A 17,710-nucleotide genomic window follows, 5' to 3' on the forward strand; every position below is an offset into this window, starting at 1 on the left:
CTTAACCACTGCGCCACCAGGGAAGCCCCTTGCTATTGACTTTTAAATCAATCTTATTGTGGTACAGTTTATGCACAATAAAGGCATCCGTTTAAAGGGTACAGTCCAAAGAGCTTTGGTGGTTACACACATCCGTGAAATCTCCACCCCAGTCAAGAGAGAACATTTCCATCAGCCCCAAAAGATTCCTCACTGCTACTCCTGCGAACAGGAATCCTGAGTTTTAGTGAAGCTGCCTGGCCCCGGCAACCAGTGACGTGCTTTTTGTCATGAGGGATTCGTTTGAAATTTAACATTTTTATAGAAACAGAATCATACATTATGTACCCTTTGATATCTGCCCCTTTCACTCAGCATAATGATGTTGAAATTCATCTTTTCCCCCCAAGTATGAGTAGTCTGTTCCCTCTTACTGCTGATCAGTAGGTCAGCATATGAATAATACCATATTTCGTTTGTCCATTGGTCTACTGATGGAAATTTGTTTTTCCCCATTTTTGGCTATTGTGAATAGAGTTGCTATGAATATTTACGTACGAGACTTTGTGTGCACATCCAGGTTTATTTCTCTGGAGGGATTACTTAGGAGGGGAATGGCTAAGTTGTATGGTTAGGAGTATACCTAACTTCTTAAGAAAATGCCGGATGCAGGTGGAAAATGGTGGCAGCAGCTGGATCCTGGGTTTCTGGGCTGCGAGGTTCGTTCCCGGCTGCAGCTGGAGCAGCCTGTGTCGAGTGGCACCATGATGAGGAGGGCTCAGCTCGCATGTGGAAGGCCCTCACCTACTTTGTGGCGCTTCCCGGGGTGGGAGTGAACACGCTGAACGTCTTCCTGAAGCACCACGGAGAGGAGGAGAGACCTGAGTTCATCACCTACCCCCATCTCTGTATCAGGTCTAAGCCCTTTCCCTGGGGAGATGCTAACCATACCCTGTTCCATAATCCTCATGTGAATCCACTTCCAACTGGCCATGAAGATGAATAAAGAGAACGTGGACCACTACCCAGTGGGGACCACAGCACTGGTTTGGACCATTACTCTGCACACATGGACCAGAAAAGTGTATGGGACCTTAAGCTCACCTTCTTGTATCCAGTGATGACCATTATACTGATCTTCTGTCCCTTTGCTTATGGCAGGAGATGGCTTTAATAACTTAGTCAAGGGACTTCCCTGGCGGTCCAGTGGTTAGGACTCTGCGCTTCCATTGCCAGGGACCTGGGTTCGATCCCTGGTCGGGGGACTAAGAGCCCACAAGCTGCACGGCGTGGCCAAACAAAAACAAAAAATGCCCAGCAGAAATGCCCGCACTACCTTGTGCTCCCACCACCAGGTGTGAGTCCCACTGCCCCACACCCGAGACACACTTTCCTTGTCAGACCCTTTAAGTGTCCTCGTTCTGGCGGGTGTGTCTTGTGGGGGGTTTGATCTGCATCTCCCCAGTGAGTTGGGCATCTTTTCATGTGCTTATCGGCCATTCAGACGTCTTCTTTTATGAACTGTCTGTTCAGATCTTTGGCCTGTCTTTTAAAAACAGCTTTCCTGAGAAAGAATTCCCACACCATGCAACTTACCCACTTAAAGCATACAATTCAATGTTGTTCCTTTAACCTGAATTATCGAACACCAAATGGCTTTGGAATTTAGCTTTTGCTTCTGACCTGATAGTGTTTCTTTTTTTAAAAAATAAATTTATTTATTTATTTATTTATTTGGCTGCGTTGGGTCTTCGTTGCTGCGCGTGGGCTTTCTCTAGTTGTGGCGAGCGGGCGCTATTCTTCGTTGTGGTGCACGGGCTTCTCATTGCGGTGGCTTCTCTTGTTGTGGAGCACGGGCTCTAGGCACGCAGGCTCAGTAGTTGTGGCGCACAAGTTTAGTTGCTCCGCGGCATGTGGGATCTTCCCGGACCAGGGATCAAACCTGTGTGCCCTGCATTGACAGGCAGATTCTTAGCCACTGTACCACCAGGGAAGTCCCCTGATAGTGTTTCTTAACGAAGGCAACCTAAAATTACAAGGGAAAACAGAGCTTACACACAAAACACGTACTGCATGACCATCATTTTAACAACAAAAGTAACGTGTTTCATACGCCTCCTGTGCCATCAAAGTTAAAACAGGAAGTGAACTGTCCACTCCCACCCACACTGCAGCCGCTGTGTCTTTTGGGCTCAAACTGCAGTTCCTGCAAGTGGGCACAGAGGAACCTTCCATCCACATCTCAAAATTCATTTAACTGTGCAATTGGGGGGCCCCACCTAACCCTCAGTTGGAAGTGATTAATCCTGTTAAGTCCATCTAGTGAATTTTTAAATTCCAGATTTTGTATTTTTCATTTCTAAAATTTCCTATTTGGTTCTTTTAAAAATATTTTCATTTTTTTCCTACCTCTGCATTCATGAGAACCCATTTTTCCATGACCTCGTTGTCTGGTAATTCTAATACTGTCTTACCGTGGCCTCAGCAGATTCTTTTCCCTGGAGAATGGGTCACAGTCTCCCAGCTCTCCCTGTGCTGAGCAGTTTTTGATTTTATCATGAACATTGTGACTGTTTCGTTGTGTAGACACTGCATTCTGTTATATTCCTACAAAGAGTGTTGCTGCTTCTGTTTGGGCAGGCAATGAACTTGGTCATACTTGAACTGTGACCTCTGCCACTCCCGGAGAGTGCAGAGCTTAGTCTCAGCCAGTTTGTCATTTGAGCTGTCTGCCTTGCACACACATGATTCAGGGGTCAGCAAGAGGCCTGGGTAGAGTTGGTACACAGAATTTGGGGTCCCCTCCTCTGGCTCTCTCCTTTTCAGAGTTCTCCACACGCTCTCTGCTGTCTGGTTATTCTGGGCTCCTTCCTTTGGCTCTTTCGGCCAGAAAGATGGTGGGATTTCTGCTGGTGTCTGAGCACCCCACACCACAAAGCCACACCCACAAAGGGAAATCCACGCTGGCATCTTCCCTCAAGTATCAATTCCCGTCCAAAATCTGGCTTGTTTCCTTCACTCCCCAGAGCCCTTAGGGAACTGGTTTTTTTTATATTTTGTCCAGAATTTTTCAGTTGTTATCTATGGAAAGGACTTTTTTTTTTTTTTTTTTTAAAGGCACTTACTCTTTCTGTGAGTTGGTTCTTGTACCTGGCAGCCTTCCTGAATTCTGTACTAATTAGCATTTGGCTCAGCTGTACATGATAGAAAACCCAGCCCACGGAGAGAGGTCATAAACCGGACAGATTCCACACAGGCAACTCCTATTCACAAAAGTATAGGAGGGTAGCGGGGCAGGGTGGGGGAGATCGAGGGAGCCACCAGGGACTCTGGCTCCAGGGGCACACACAAAGGCTGTGGTGCCAGGATCCGCGTGCGGACACTGGCGTCTGGCCAGCACAAAGGTGGCCTCCACCTCCCATCCGGGAGATGGCCAGTGCCTGGGCAGGTGAGCTCCCGCAGCCCCCCACCTGACCACTGCACCACCGCGCCGACCTGAGCCTGGAACTCACTCCCGGGAGTCAGGGAGTCACATCCTGGCCAGGCGGCCACCACCCAGAACCTGCTGACTGGGGTGGAGACCCTCAGGGCACCAGCCGTGGGTGGGGGGCGATGGGGACCATGCCCTTGCCTTGCCCTGCAATTGTGGCCTCTCAGCGGCACTGAACCTCTGTTGTACCACCTGAGAAATGGGAGAGTAAGACCCCACGAGGTGAGGCCTTGGCTCCGCACACATGCCTGGTACCTGACGGTCAGCCCACCCGGAGCTCCCATGACCGCCCAGGGAGGGAGAGGCAGAGGTGGCTCCCCCCACCCCCTGCAGCCCCTCCCCAGGTCTCCACCCACGCATTCCTATGGGCCTGAGTACTGCTGCTCCCAGCTGCTGGCCCGAGCCTTGTTTGTCTCCCTTGACAGACCCCAGAGGCTCCCACCTCTTGCCCTCCTGCTTCCCAGTTGAGGAAACCGAGTCAGAAGACGCGCAGAACTGGCTGGTAATCCTGGAACATCAGAGTCACCATGGGCAGGGCTCCCCTGGACCCTGGGGAGGTGACTGGGGTCTGCCGGCACCCAGCCTAGGCTCCAGGCTCATGAGGGGCTGACCTTGGCCTAATCTGTGTGGGGTGGGGCCATGATGGAGGGCATGCTTGGGGAGGTGAGGGAGGGGACACCTCCTTCAGTACCTCCAGCCAAGCAGGCTCTGGGTGGGAGCAGGGATTAGGCGGAGGCTGGTACTGGGACCCAAACAAGCAGGCTGGGGGAGATAGGGCAGCCCCCACCCCTGCCCACCATGGATGCCTCCACCCTAGTCCTCACTGCACTTGGGGAACAGCGAGGACAACCTCCCCTGGCCTCAGAGGGCTGTGCCCTCGGTCAGCTGTACCCTTGCCCTAGCTGCTCCTGACATGCTGTGTGACCCCAGGCTAGCCACACAGCATCTCTGTGCTTGGGGAAGACTAAATGACCCTGCATCAAAGACCCTAGACCTGTGATCTGTGCCCCTTCCCGCTCTCACCAGACAGACCTGAGGCTGGCAGGGAATGTGGTCTGACTTCATTTGCCACCACTTGAGGGCCAGACCTTGGGAACCGAGGTTGGGCTGGGGTGGGTGAGACAGGTGGGGCAGGAGAGAGCTTCAGCCAGTGTCCTGCAGCTGCACACCTGCTGGAGGCTGTGAGCTCATGGTTCTTAGGCTCAGGGTTGGAGCTGGCCATTCCTCTGTCACTGACACAGCTGCCTCTACCTCACACACCACTCTGATGAGCTTGTGGTCCACTCAGACCCCAGACCCCACATGCTAGCAGACAGGCCCACCCCCAGGTCCTGGGCAGGGCCCGAATCACCTGCTCCAGCATGTGCCAGCATCTCTGCAGGAGCCAGCATGCAGTAGGCACTCAGGGAGTGTGCAGGTGGTTAATGAGTGACAGATGACCAGGTGGACATTGGTCTTGAAGGACTCAGGGTCGAAGATGGGACCATCCCAGGTACCAGAAAGGGAAGCATCTGAGCAGCCTTGTATAGGGAGACAGAGCGTGGTGAGGGGACTGTTTCCTTGTCACACAAATATGCGTGCCCTGGACTGCCTGAAACAGACGTGACTCTGGCAGGTCACACTTGGGCCACTCTGGAAGCTGCAGCCCTAAGACAGCTGAGGTGCCTCTGTGGCCCCAACCTGGCATATCTGGGGGTAGGAGGTGTGAAGGTTGCAGATTCTAGGGCCCACGGTGGGCTGCAGGGGTTCTGAGGGAGCCCCTACCTGGGGTGCAAGGGGTCCCCCCTGGTTACACGGGGCTGGGGTGGGGGCTGAGGGGAGACAGCAGGGGGAGGCACAGCTCCTGCCTGGCCTCACCCACCCCAGGGGCAGGGGCCCCACTCAACCGCCTCTTTTCTGTTCTGGGGGCCTGGTAGGGGAGGGGAGCTCCCCAGGACACTCCCCGCAGGCTGGGCTCTTTGCCCTGCTGAAAGGGGTTGCTGAAGCATAAGCGTGCCCCCGCCCCCACCGCTGCCAATTTCTGAGCCAGGGGTGGGGCCAACACAGGCCTGGGTGGAGGTTTGGGGGAGGGGATGGTTCCATTCCACCAGCCCTAGGTGGCCTCCGGCTCCCTGGGAGGGGCAGGTGTGGAAGGCAGTTTGGTCTCCTGCAGGCCCCTACCTAGTCCGGGACAATATTCTGTGGGGAGTGGCTCCCCACCCACCTACCACCCACACTGGTCCACAGGCCCCAAACCCCACTTCAGAGAGCACACGGGGGTCTCCCCAGAATGCCCACCCACTGCCCCACCCTAAGGGCTGGCAGGTGGGAAGGGGTGTCACCCTTTGTTGTTGTTTTTTTTTGGCCATGCCACACGGCACATGGGATCTCAGTTCCTTGACCAGAGATTGAATCCGGGTCACGGTAGTGAGAGCCCGCAGTCCTAACCGCTAGGCTACCAGGGAACTCCCTCTGGTACTGCCCAGGCCTCTGCTTTGGGAGCGACCTCAGAAGGGAAAGCAGTGGGCTGGTGGGCCCTGCCGGCCTTGTCCACCTGGCAGGGCCCTGGGTTTGCACAAAGCCCAGCACCTGCGGCTGTGGGTGGGAGGGGAGGATGGCCACGCTGCAGGGTGAGGGGTCGCTCAGCCTGACCCCCAGCCCCGAACTGCTCAGCTCCCCTGTTTTGAGTGGGGGAAACCGAGGCCAGCCAGAGCCAGAGGCGGCCCTGCCTCCTCGCACGAAACTCTCCTGCCCTGTTCTGCCCGGCCCTGCCCTGCACGGAGAGAGGACAGGCGCCAGCTGCTGGCTGCCCGCTGGGGCCCTCACAGCTGGGGGCCAGGCTGACTCAGACCTGACACCCCTGGCTGAAGGGGCCAGTTTCCCGGAGGGGGTGGGGCAGGCGTGCTGGTTGGTTCTGAGAGAAGGGCCAGTGGCAGCACAGACACTGCTGTGGAGGCCTGTGAAGGTTCGACCCGGGAGCCCTCCGGGGCCTGAGGCCCCTGCAGCCCCCCAAGGCCCCGCACTGGCCCGGGGCAGTGTCATGGGTAGGGGGACATGGTGGGGGCGGGGAAGCAGGGGGGACATCAGAGTGGCTGTCCTCCACAGACTATGGCCTTGCAGACTGCTCAACCCCGCCTGGGGTCCTGTGGGTCTCCCACCCACGGCAGCCTCTTGCTCCTTCTCAGCTTCGGTGAGTCATGAGGGCGGGTTGCCGCAAAACGCTGGTGTGCACAGAGCACAGAGGGCAGCCGAGGGTCCTCAGGGGGTCGGGGCCTTAGGAAAGGCTCTACCTGCTCTACATGTCCTCTCCGGCTGTGGGCAGTGCCCCCCAGCCCCTTCCCGGGCAGGTGTCCCGAGTCCTGGGCAGGTGCCCCTGATTCCAGAGAAGTGTCCTGAATCTCCGCAGGTGCCTTGAGTCCCAGGCAGGCTGTTAGCCTTCTCTCTGTCCCCAGAGGTGACTGTGTCTGGCACCCCCGCTGCACCACAGTGCCCTATGGGGTTGGAGGCAGAGGCAGGGTGGTGATGGGGGCACAGGCCAAACTGAGGGTGCCCATGGGACAGGTTTCTGCCTGCCCTGAGCAGAGGGGCCCCAGGAGGAGGATGTGGGAGGCCTGTGCTCCCTGGTTTGGTGTTGTGGGCCGTGACATCATAGGGTGAGGGGCCTAACCCTCTGCTTCCACACCCATGGAGTGTGCGCGGGGCTGGGAGGGGCCGGCTTTGCCTCCTTCCTCCCCTGGGTGGAGCCCCTGCCATCCCCTCGAGCCTGGTGTCCCTTCCCCTGCAGGGTGGGTGCTACCTTCCAGGGCCCAGGCTGCAGACACAGAACTGGTAAGGCCCCTCTGGGGAATCAGGGGAGGGTTTTCTGGCCCTGGGTGGGGGTCCTTGGAAGCCAGGACACTCGCGGCTCAGTCCCAGCCCTGCTCTGTTCTCAGGGTGTCATGACCCCATGGCTGCAACAGGACCTGTCCTGGCAGCGGCCTGAGGTGACCGTCATCCTTCCGAGGGCCCAGCGGGGCACAGAGAGTGAGCACGGTGCCCGGCTGTGTTGTGAGACTGTGAGGTCTCACCTGTCCACACCTGCAGCCCTTCCTAGCCACTTAGCTCATTCAATCATGACAATGCAGGAGAGTGAACAAAATTGCTCCATTTTGCTAATGGGTAAACTGAGGCCTGGAGAGTCATGTGGTGCCCAGGGTTCCAGCGCAGGTGCGGAAGGAAGAGGAGGTTGACAGGAGATGTCCAGCCCCCAACCCACTGCTTGCCCCTGCAGAGAAGGCCTGCCCCCCGGGGCGGAAGGCCCAAGTGGTGGACGAAAACCTTGTCTTCTACGAGGAGTGGGAGCTGGAGGCTTGTGTGGACGGAGCCCTGCTGGCCGCTCAGATGGACCAGGTGAACCTGGTGCCCTTCACCTACCAGCAGCTGCACATTTTCAAGCGCAAATTGGATGAGGTAGTTCAGGACTCCCGCCTGTCTGCTGTAGCGCAGTCTTCCCAGCTGCCCGGGGAGTGGCGGCGGCCCTCATAGTCCCTTCCCCCGGAAGGTCTACCCACAGGGGTACCCTGAGTCCCTGATCCAGCACCTGAGGTACTTCTTCCTTTGGGTGAACCCCGAGGACATCCACAAGTGGAATGTGACTTCCCTGGAGACCGTGAAATCTCTGCTCAAAGTCAGCAAAGGGCATGGGATGGATGCTCAGGTGACTGGCTGCGGAGGTGGGGAGGGGCAGGCACAGGGTGTGAGGTTGTGCAGGCCTGTGGGGCACAGAGTGTGAGGTGGTACAGGCCTGGGGGTTGCACAGGGTGTGAGGTTGTGTAGGCCCCAGGGGATATGTCTCTCCCTGCTCCAAGCCACTGAGTGGCCTCCTACCACAGGTGGCCGCCCTCATTGCCCGCTATGTAGGGGGAGGGGGCCAGCTGGATAAGGCCACACTGGACACCCTGGCCACCTTCCCCGCTACCTACCTGTGCCTCCTCAGCCCTGAGCAGCTGGGCTTCATGCAGCTCAACGTTGTTTGGTGAGTCCTGGGGTCTGTCAGGTGTGGTGGGTGTGCTGTGCTCCGAGCTCACTGCCCAGCCCTATGCTGCCTCCTCAGGGCAACCAGGCCCCAGGACCTGGACACATGCAGCCCACGGCAGATGGCTGTCCTCTACCCCAAGGCCCGCATCACCTTCCAGAACATGAGCGGGTCTGAATACTTCACAAGGATCAAGCCCTACCTGGGTGAGCCCGGGAGGACATGGGGGGCGTGATCCCTGAGGCTCCCCCTCTCATTGGGCAGCCCGCTGGTGGTGTGACCGGTGGTCAATGTGCCCTCCATCCCTCCAAGTGTGTGTAGGCTGAGACCCTGTGAGTTCTGGGCACCCCCAGCCTATCTTCCAACCCAGAGGGTCAGGTGGTCACCAGGCAAACCAGGGGCCCAGGAATTTCTTAGGAAAAGGGACTCTTGGTAAAGGAAGTGGCTTCTGGTAGCCTGTTGTCAGAGGGTGAGACTGGGGGTTGCTGCAAGGTCTCACACTTGGGGGCCCCTCTCCCCGTGGGCAGGTGGGGCCCCCACGGAGGACCTGCGGACTCTCAGTCAGCAGAACATAAACATGGACGTGGCCACATTCAAGAAGCTGCGGAGAGAGGCTGTGCTGGTAGGGCCACGGAGAAGGGCAGGGCCTCTGGTGGGGCGGGGTCTCAGGAGAGGCAGCCAAAGCCCCCTCCAAAGTCTGGAAGGGCCAAGGCAGGGTCTGTGGGTGGGGCAGCATGGGATGGTCTGGACACAGTAGAGGACAGCAGCCTTCTGGGGAAAGGCAGGCAGACCCTGAGCCCTGTCTGGGGGCTTTGGCAGCCGCTGACCATTGCTGAGGTGCAGAAACTTCTGGGTGCAAACCGGGTGGGCCTGAAGGCTGAGGAGGGGAACAGCCCGCTGCGGGACTGGATCTCCCGGCAGTCGCAGGAGGACCTGGACAGTCTGGGACTGGGGCTCCACGGCGGCACCCCCAACGGCTACCTGGTCCTGGACTTCAACGTCCGAGGTGGTCTGGGGTGGCCAGCCGGGTGGTGTCGGGCAGAGTGAGGGGCAGGGTCTGAGTCACCTCTTCTCTGCACAGAGGCCTCCTCGGGAGGCCCTCACCTCCTCAGACTAGGACCTGGACCTGTGCTCACTGTGACCCCAAGTCTGCTCCTGGCCTTGATCCTGAACTGAGCCCACTGCTGTGCTCTGGGAACTGGACCCTGCCATGGAAACACCACCTGGCTGGGAGTAGGCCTGGGTTGTCTCTGTCCGACCCCGAGGGCACCAGAGCTCAATAAAAGAAGCCCCATCCCCCCTTGAAGAGGTGCCCTGTGGTGTTTTGAGAACTGGGTGGGAGGGCCCTGATGGCTGTGGCCCAGTTGACAGGGTTCCCTGGGTTTCAACCCCTCCTCTTTGCACTTGGAAAGGGGAGGGACTCCAGGCAGGGGGGCCCTCAGGGCCTTCCTGATGCTGTTTCCATTGTTGGGTCTCCCCCCAGGCCAGGCCAACACTCAGGGTGGCTTCTGGTGACACTGCTGCCCCAGGAAGTGGCAGGCTGGAGTCCTGATCCTAGCTAAGAGGGTCTCTGTCCCCCCTTGGGCCCAGAGCAAAGGGACACAGGCAGGAAGATCACCTCGTCCTTTATTCAAATCAATCGGTGAAGTCAGTCCGCGGAAACCCCTCCCCGGCCCCAGTTCTTCATCTGGAAGAAGCCAGACGGCAGGGGCAGCATCTCCCTCACTGGCTGGGGCAGTGACCCTGGGCCCAGGTCCTCAGTCTGGCTCCAGGTCCTGGGAGCTGGGTGTGGGCAGGGACTGGCCCTGCAGGCCCCTAGGATGTGGGACGTGGCCAGGTCCCCTGGGCATGGGGCATGCATCTCGGTCTAGGCAGGCATCCAGCTCCACCTACCAGCCCCGGTTTTCCTGCAAGTGGTGCTGGGGCAGCGCTGTCTTTGGAGGCCATGGGGCAGATGCCCTGTGAGTGGTTCCAGCTGGGCCCCGGGGTGCTCCAATACAGCAGCCACAGGAGGCCCGACAGCAGGGCCACAGCAAGTGGCAGATACCCCAGGTGGGCTGGTGGGCTGCCTGTAGGTGGAACATGGAAGGAGCACCCTTCAGTCCAGCTGGGAGCCCCCAGGCTGTCCTGCATCCCCCAGGCCTGGGCGGCCCCTGCGCCGGGCTCAGGGCTCACACCATCCCTGTGGGTGGGGAAGAGCAGTGAGGACCCCCATGTACAGCTGCTCTTCTGGGCCCCGACGGGAACCTCAAAGCTTCCCCACTCTCCACTTTCTGCTACTCAGCAGGCAATGCAGGGTGAAGCCGGTGTCACCCAGATGTCACCCAAGGAGGCCGATGGAAAGAGTAGGCCAACGCTGAATGAGATTGGGTGCAAGACAAGAAGCTAGTAGCAGTCAGGGTGGGGGGGGCACACAGGGCAGAGGGGGGATGGCCAGCTGGAGTGGGGAGGGTGGGTGCAGGCATACCTGAGCTGGGGTCAGTGCTCCAAGGCCAGTCTGAGGTGGGGACTAGATGGGGCGTCCAGGGTGTGGTGTTGGGGGTCCCAGTGGTCGAGTGGGTGAGGCCGGTGGGGCCGGTTGGGTCCGTGTCCAGGCCCAGCTCGCCCAGGGCTGACTGACTGAGGCTGCGGAGCCAGGAGCTGATGGTGGGGTGGCTGTGAGCCTTCTGCAGGTCCCCCACGTTCTGGCCCAGCAGCGTCGTCACGTTGCCCCCGCTCAGGCTCTGCGAGGGGAGCGAGGGGTCGTGGGCGGGGTCAATGCTTGGCCGGAGCGCAGGGGTGAGACCCGGCAGAACACACCTGGATAAGTGACCTGGGGCCCACACTGCCTGCACACCTCCGACTTTGGGGTGGGTGTTGGGGCCTGCAGACCGTAACCTAGGCATCCTCGGCTAGGCCAGCCCTGCCCCACCCCATGACGGGTAGCCCCCGGGCCCACCTGCAGCACTCGGGGGTTCAGATTGGTGAAAGTGTCAATGTCCACGGAGACGGTAGCCTGGGCCAGGTGCCGTAGCTCCTCCACGGGGGTACCGCCTAGGGGCGGGGCAGCGGTGAGGAGTGGGGCTTCCGGGGCGGGGCTTCCGGGAGGCGTGCCCTACGCAGGGCGAGGTCTCACCGAGGTGGGGGTGCGTGAAGCTGTAGTAGGCGTGTGTGGTTCTGGCGCTGCCGAAGGCTTCTCGGGCCTTGTCGCAGGGCAGGTTCTTGCGGCTCTGAGGGCAGGAGGTGATGTCCAGGGCTCCGGCCAGACTGGGTGGGGGGTGAGGCTGAGGGGCAGGCCAGAGGCCCCTCCCCCTCTGGACGCTGGGCCTGGCTCCCTCTTTCTGAACCACAGCTTTCCTCTTGCTCTCCGTGCTAGGTTCAGTAGTGTCTCCTCCAAGTTCACGTCCACTCAGAACCTCAGAATGTGAGCTTATCTGGAAATAGGGTCTTTCCTAATTGTAGCTGTAATCAAATTAAGATGTGGTCATACTGATTTAGGATGGGCCTTAAATCTAACGACTGGTGTCATAAGAAGAAGGAAACTTGGACACAGACACAGTGGGAAGCCAGCTGTGACAGAGGCAGAGATGGGGGTGATGCAGCCCCGAAGCTAGAAGAGGCAGGAAGGAGCCTCCCCTACAGGTTTCAGAGGGAGCCCAGCCCTGCTGACACCTTAATTTCAGACTTCTGGCTTCCAGACTGTGAGAGGACACATTTCTGTTGTTTTTAGCCACTCTGTTTGTAATCCTTTGTTACGGAGGCCATAGAAAAGAAGCTAATCACCTACAATGGCCTGGCCTGGGCCCCCACCGGATCCTTCCTCGGCCAAGGAGTGGAGGTGGCTCCGAGGCGTGGGGGTGGGTTGCTGGGTGGGCTCACCAAAACTCCAAGGGCCGGATGGCCTGGATCTGGCGGGGGCTCATCCAACAGAGGTGGGAGCCCCCGATGGCCAGAAGCAGGGCACTGGTGATGGTGCCGTTGTGGTCCAGGAACTTCTGCAGGATGGCCTGCGGGCAGGGTTGGGGTCTGCAAAGCCAGGGTCAGTGGGGTCCCCCGCCCACCCCCACCCCCGCCCTCACCTCTGTGTTGTTCTCCAGGGCCCCGTCTGGGGCCAGCAGGGCCACGACCGTGTCCTTGGACGTGATGTGCCACTGGCCAATCTCTGCGCGGGAGTAGAGGTAGGCCAGCAAGGGGATGAGCTGCAGCTGCTCCTCGGGGACGCCGCCTGGGTAGACCTGCAGTGGGAGGCAGGTGGTGGTCAGGCCACACAGCCGGCCTGCCACCCGCCTCCCACTGCCAGTCGCTGGCGCACCTGAGCCAGCTTGGCCTTGATGACTTGCTGGTACTGGGCGGGCAGTGGGTGCTGCAGCAGGGGGTCCAGGTTGGCCCTGAGCACAAGGCTGCCCAGGCAGGACTCGAGCTGCACGCAGTCGTAGCGCACCAGGAAGAGGTCGTCGTGCAGCATGGCCGCAGTGATGTCGCCACGGATGAAGGGTCTCTCTGTGGCAAGGTGGAGTGCGGGTGTTGAGGACCCAGCTGGTCAGCACTGCTGCTGACTTTGGGCCCCACCTCACTCCTAACCTTGACCCTTCCCAAGCTTGACTCCTAGCTAAAAACTTGGCCTGGACCAGACTGACTCAACCCTGACCTTGGTCTCAACTCCCAGTCCAGCCCCACCAGACTCTGACCACTCCCCCCAACCTGGACAGAGACCCTGGGCCAAGCTCAGGAGGTCCAGGCAGAGGATGCCATGCCTCTGTTGACCCCACTCCGGGATGAGGAGCCCGAGCAGGGGGAGATGCGAAATCCCCAGGCCATGGTGGCCACACTGACCTGTGTCCCGCTTGGGCCGTGAGGGTACCAACTTGGCCTTGACCTCGAGGAAGCCAGTGCCGAAGCGCTTGGTATCACGCTGGCTGAGCTGCCCTGCCCAGCACGTGGCCACTATGCTGCCAAAGAAGTCCAGGCCTATGGCCTGGTGGGCGGGCCTGGAGAGTCCATACCCTGGGGAGGGCCACCAGGGCTACCTGTTCCCTCCTTCCTCCCCACAGACAGAAACTCTGTGATGGGGAGCGACTGGGGACAGCACTTGGGCATCAGAGTGGCTGCTGGCCGACCATCAGGCCTGGGCAGGCTGGTGGAAGGTTGGCTGGATCCCCACCTGCCCCGGGGCGCTGCCCTACCTCCTGCACCTGCATCCACAGGCTGGGGCTGATGTAGGTGGCTAGGGGTCCCAGAGCCTGCAGCCCCTCCAGGTTCCAGGAGCCAGGGGGCCTGGTGTGCAAAGGGGGCTCTGTGTCGGGCCCTGAGCAGCACCCAGACCCCTCAGACCACCTGCCCTCCCTGAGTGCCGTTCCCAGGGCCTGCCCAGCAGAGACTCTCCCACCCCAGGCCTCTGGGCACCCCAAACCCATACCCCACAGGCTGCAGCGTCAGAGTGGGGTGGGAGCTGGGTCAGAGGTTAGACGTCAGTAGGGCTGTGGACATCGATCCCCAGGCTGCCTCCTCTATCTGCTGGAGGAGGGGAGGCCTGGGCAGAAGGCATGGGCCCCCACTCACCCGAGCCTGGTCCTGCCGCTGGCCAGCAGCCTGTTGAGGGCGGCCTGCTGGGTGGCCATCAGCTGGGGACAGCGCTGCAGGTTCTGCAGCACATGGGGGTCTGCAGCCATGATGCTGGACGCATCCATGTCACACACCAGGACCCCAAGGAGCAGCAGGTCGGAGGTGCTGAGGCTCGGGCGGGGCCCTCCCTGCAGGACAGCAGGTCAGCATGAGCCTGGTCCCACTGCCCGTCACCCGTCCTGTCCTGGCCCGGCCGGCCCACAGTGCCTACCAGGCAGGCCAGGGCCCTGTGCCGCAGGGTGGCCCTCTGGTCGGGCAGGTTGGCCAGCAGCCCTGTGTTGCCCTGGGCGGCACGGCGGACAAAGGCCTGGCAGTCAGCTTCCCTCACCTGTGTCAGGCTGTTGGGAAGGTTGGGGGGCTGTCAGGAGGGGGGCCAACTGGGGGGCCTCTGAGTGACTGAGGTGTCCCTGGGGAGCACGCTCAGGCCACGCGGCTGGGCGCTGGGTGGGGAGGGGCACTCACTCGTAGAAGAGCAGCAGGTTGGTGGGGTGGAGCTCAAAGTCGCCCTGCAGGCCTTGCTGTGCGGCCAGGTTGGCCAGACAGCTGAGCTGGGGAGGGCAGGCAGCGTGTCACTTCCTTGCCCGGCCGGGGGCTCGCCCAGCCCCTTTCCCTCTGCCCGTCTTAGTGTCCCCCACCTACCTCTCATCCCCCGCCCGTCCCCACGTCCACCCGTCCCCTCCTTCTGCCTGCTGGCTCTCTGTCCCTGGACTTCATGTTTTCCTCTTCCTGCCTCAACCTCCACATGAGAACCTGCCTCAGAACGGGTCAAACCCAGCCTGAGAGCCCCCTCCCCTCTGGCATCAGGCCCTTGCCCACCCCAGCCCCCACTGCACCACATTGGCTCACTGAGGGTCTGCTTATCCAATGCACCCCTGCCTGGACGTTTTGTCCCACTTACTTGGCCTACTTTGGGGTTGTTTCAGATTTATTACTAATTTCATATTAATTTTATAATAAGACAAAATAATAGCTTTCCTTCTTTCCTTCCTTTTATTAAACTCAGGGACTGGTGACGCTTGGGTCAGCTGTGGGTCCAGGTGGGCTCAGCTGACCCCTCTCACAGCCCAGGTGGAGGAGAGGCCAGCAGGCTGGAAGACCCCTCGTCCTCGGGGAGCCCGGAGGATTGGCCACAGGTGCCAGATGGAGGCCAGGTAGGCAAGCCCTCACCAAACCAAGAACAAGAGGCAGGGGTCTGTGGGTGATTGGTGAGAAGTCCTGGAAACAGTCCAAAGTGGGCCACACTGGAACATCACCCAGGGGAGGGAGAAGCCCACCTCAGAGGCTGACTTACTGTCCGTCGGGTGACCGGAGAGGCGCATCTTGTGTCGGCTTAGAGACAATCAGTACAGCTCTCCAGCACAGGGCCCTTGTGCTCAGGAGAGCTACTCCGTGTCCTGGCACCACATTCCTGGCCCTTGCTGCCTGGGTCCTCTGCCAGGGATGCCTCCCTTCCTGCCCGTCCCCGGGGCCCTTCTCCAGGGAGTCTGCCCTTACCCTCGACACCCAGGCAGTCTCAGCAGGGGCCGCCGCTGACCTGCCAGGCTCCGAGGAGGACATGCTGCGTCTCCATCCTCCTGATCAGAGCGGCAAGCTGGTCCCGGGACAGCTGACTGGCCAGCTGGCACCAGAAGCCTTGCAGGAGGGAGGTGTTGGCACTGGGCAGAAAGGAGACAGACAGTGAGGGACAGAGGGAGTAGGGGCCCCAGACTGCAGCATTTGGGGTGGAGGTCAGACTCCTCAACACAGGGTGGGGGTGAGAGACACAGGAGGTGTGGACAGCAAGGCTCTGGCTGCCAGCATATGCACACCACACATTTCCCCTGAGGGCGCCCTGTTGGTGCTGGGCTCTGTGCTATGAGCCGGGCTTAAAAGTGGCCCCTGTCCAGACTCAGGATCTGGTTGAGGCCCAGTTCTAGAGCTTGGGGCTCTGAGGTCCCAGCGATGGCTGAGGTTTTGAAGGGCACCTGTTGGGTGACTGCAGCCAGGCCTTCCTTGTGATGTGAATCTAGTAAGATCCGTGCACAGGAGAGGGTCAGGCCTCATGAGACCTTAGCCTGGGCCCAGCTGGTCCATCTTGGCCTCCAGCCCTGCCTGATCAGTCAACTGATTGATCAATTGATTGATGGCAGATCAGTGGCCTCCAACCCCCACCAGGACAGAGTCTCAGTTTGGGACCTGAGAGGGCAGCAAAGCTTGGGGCGGAAAGAAGAAAGCTGAGAGGCCTCAGGACAAGAAATGATTGTTGGGAGTTCCCTGGAAGTCCAGTGGTTAAGACTCCGTGCTTCCAATGCAAGGGGTGTGGGTTTGATCCCTGGTCGGGGAACTAAGATCCCACATGCCACATGACACGGCATCCCCCAGAAAAAAAAAAAAGTGATTGTCTGCCGGGCCGAGGAGGGGGGACCTGGGCCCCAGCCAGCCGCGATGGCCTGGGGTCCTGTCCCAGCCATGTGGGTGTGACTCTGATGAAGGACACCAGCTGCCCTGAGCCATCTCCAGTGAGTGACCTGGGCAGGCAGGGCCAGGCCCCCCATATCGGAGCCGGGAATCAGAGTCCTGCCCCGGCCATGCCTGGGCCGTCAAATGCAGACCCTGGAAATGGTCCCTCCTCACCCCCACCCAGGCCTGCCAAGGAATCTGCTGCGGAAACTTGATTGTGACTCCGAACCTGCACTCACCTGGCCCACAGGTTGGCCCCGCTGACATCCAGCCCTCCCTGGGTGGCACCCTCGGCCTGGGGATGAGAGCAGTGGGCAGTGAGTGACACCAGGAAGGCGAGGCCCAGGCTCACCAGGGCACCTGGAACAGAACAGGCCATAAGCATCTGTGTGGGAGCGTCCAGTGTGGGTCTCCCCAGGGCTCCCTGTGTCCCGGGTGGGCCTGTGACAGCCCCAATACAGAGTCCTTGGGAGCTCCACGGTGCTGGTCACCTGTGTGCCAGCCTGGGTCTGAGCGTGCTGTGTGATCAGGTGAACATGTGTGGCAGTGTGTCTACCTGTATACACAACTGTCTGATGCTGTATGCCTGTGCCCCTAATGGTATGTACAGGGGTGGTGGTGTATACATAAGTGTGGTGGGGTGTACATGTGTGGGATGGCATGCATGACTACACAGTAGACCTGTGTGCCTGCTGGTGTGGCAGTGTATACACTCATGTGACGACGTGTTCGCATGTGTAGCTGGTGGCATGTGACTGTGTGGAAGCATGTGCACACCTATGTGATGGCCTGTGTGCATGCCTACCAGTGTCCACATGTGTGCACCTTCTCCCTCCACCCCCTGTGGCTCTGTCTTCACAGTCTGAGCCCTGAAACCCCTGAGCAGAGGGACAGGGGTCAGCTACCACCTTCTCCTGCTCCTCGGTTGCTCAGTCCCTTCTAGCCATGGCCCCCCTTCTCCCTGCCTTGTCCCCAACAGGACCCCCATCCACAGTGCCCCATCTGTGCCACCCCCTTCCCTTCCCAGACCCCCAGTAGAGGCTCAGGAGGAAAGAGGGTGATCCTGCCACCCCGAGGAGCTGGCCATGGGAGCTGCCCCCCAAGAGGGGGAGGGAGAGTCATCTCACCTGCTCTGGGGCCCATGGCTGTGCAGTGCCCACTGGTCATCCTGGCAGGAAGGCACCAGGGTCAGAGGCAGCGGGTCCGGG

At 59.9% G+C, this 17,710-nt stretch overlaps 2 protein-coding genes and 2 long non-coding RNA genes across 6 annotated transcripts; 3 read left to right on the forward strand and 1 right to left on the reverse strand.

Annotated features, from left to right (window-relative positions):
* The first annotated feature begins 6,347 nt into the window (after positions 1-6,347).
* On the forward strand, positions 6,348-9,757 carry MSLN (mesothelin). 3 transcript variants are annotated; one of them, XM_059896703.1, is made up of 11 exons: positions 6,348-6,413; positions 6,554-6,638; positions 7,233-7,276; positions 7,381-7,471; positions 7,719-7,897; positions 7,989-8,144; positions 8,320-8,462; positions 8,541-8,668; positions 8,990-9,084; positions 9,282-9,468; positions 9,544-9,757. In XM_059896703.1, the coding sequence occupies exons 2-11, from the start codon at positions 6,557-6,559 to the stop codon at positions 9,636-9,638; spliced, it is 1,200 nt and encodes a 399-aa protein (XP_059752686.1). In that variant the 5' UTR covers positions 6,348-6,413; positions 6,554-6,556; the 3' UTR covers positions 9,639-9,757. The 3 variants fall into 3 exon arrangements, with proteins under 3 accessions (XP_059752686.1, XP_059752684.1, XP_059752685.1); XM_059896701.1 differs by lacking the exons at positions 7,233-7,276; positions 7,381-7,471; XM_059896702.1 differs by lacking the exons at positions 6,348-6,413; positions 7,233-7,276; positions 7,381-7,471 and having other exon boundaries at positions 6,547-6,638.
* Positions 9,758-10,071: 314 nt separating this feature from the next.
* LOC132348804 (mesothelin-like protein) lies at positions 10,072-17,669 on the reverse strand. The gene is made up of 15 exons (XM_059896712.1): positions 17,630-17,669; positions 16,742-16,862; positions 15,598-15,718; positions 14,526-14,611; positions 14,275-14,401; positions 14,001-14,191; positions 13,625-13,715; positions 13,271-13,416; positions 12,754-12,937; positions 12,521-12,676; positions 12,321-12,448; positions 11,578-11,708; positions 11,401-11,495; positions 10,930-11,185; positions 10,072-10,531 (listed from the first exon to the last, which is right to left on the reverse strand). The coding sequence occupies exons 1-15, from the start codon at positions 17,667-17,669 to the stop codon at positions 10,278-10,280; spliced, it is 2,127 nt and encodes a 708-aa protein (XP_059752695.1). The 3' UTR covers positions 10,072-10,277.
* Positions 11,894-12,846, forward strand: LOC132348805 (uncharacterized). The gene is made up of 3 exons (XR_009497560.1): positions 11,894-12,083; positions 12,172-12,279; positions 12,539-12,846. It is a non-coding gene; the product is annotated as an uncharacterized LOC132348805 (long non-coding RNA).
* Positions 14,032-16,759, forward strand: LOC132348806 (uncharacterized). Its single transcript, XR_009497561.1, has 3 exons — positions 14,032-14,205; positions 15,067-15,214; positions 16,687-16,759. It is a non-coding gene; the product is annotated as an uncharacterized LOC132348806 (long non-coding RNA).
* Positions 17,670-17,710: the final 41 nt, after the last annotated feature.

Source organism: Balaenoptera ricei, chromosome 15 (genome assembly GCF_028023285.1).
Source record: "Balaenoptera ricei isolate mBalRic1 chromosome 15, mBalRic1.hap2, whole genome shotgun sequence".
NCBI lineage: Eukaryota > Metazoa > Chordata > Mammalia > Artiodactyla > Balaenopteridae > Balaenoptera > Balaenoptera ricei.

What these genes read in the sequence shown, in the direction of transcription:
- LOC132348804 (XM_059896712.1), bottom strand. Translation starts at nt 17,669, where the DNA reads ATGACCAGTGGGCACTGCACAGCCATGGGCCCCAGAGCAG. An exon ending in AGCCATGGGCCCCAGAGCAG is followed by an intron (nt 16,863 to 17,629) that starts GTGAGATGACTC and finishes GTTCTGTTCCAG; the next exon opens with GTGCCCTGGTGAGCCTGGGC. An exon ending in CTTCACGCACCCCCACCTCG is followed by an intron (nt 11,496 to 11,577) that starts GTGAGACCTCGC and finishes CCCCGCCCCTAG; the next exon opens with GCGGTACCCCCGTGGAGGAG.
- MSLN (XM_059896703.1), top strand. Translation starts at nt 6,557, where the DNA reads ATGGCCTTGCAGACTGCTCAACCCCGCCTGGGGTCCTGTGGGTCTCCC. An exon ending in GGCATGGGATGGATGCTCAG is followed by an intron (nt 8,145 to 8,319) that starts GTGACTGGCTGC and finishes CTCCTACCACAG; the next exon opens with GTGGCCGCCCTCATTGCCCG. An exon ending in AAGGATCAAGCCCTACCTGG is followed by an intron (nt 8,669 to 8,989) that starts GTGAGCCCGGGA and finishes CCCCGTGGGCAG; the next exon opens with GTGGGGCCCCCACGGAGGAC.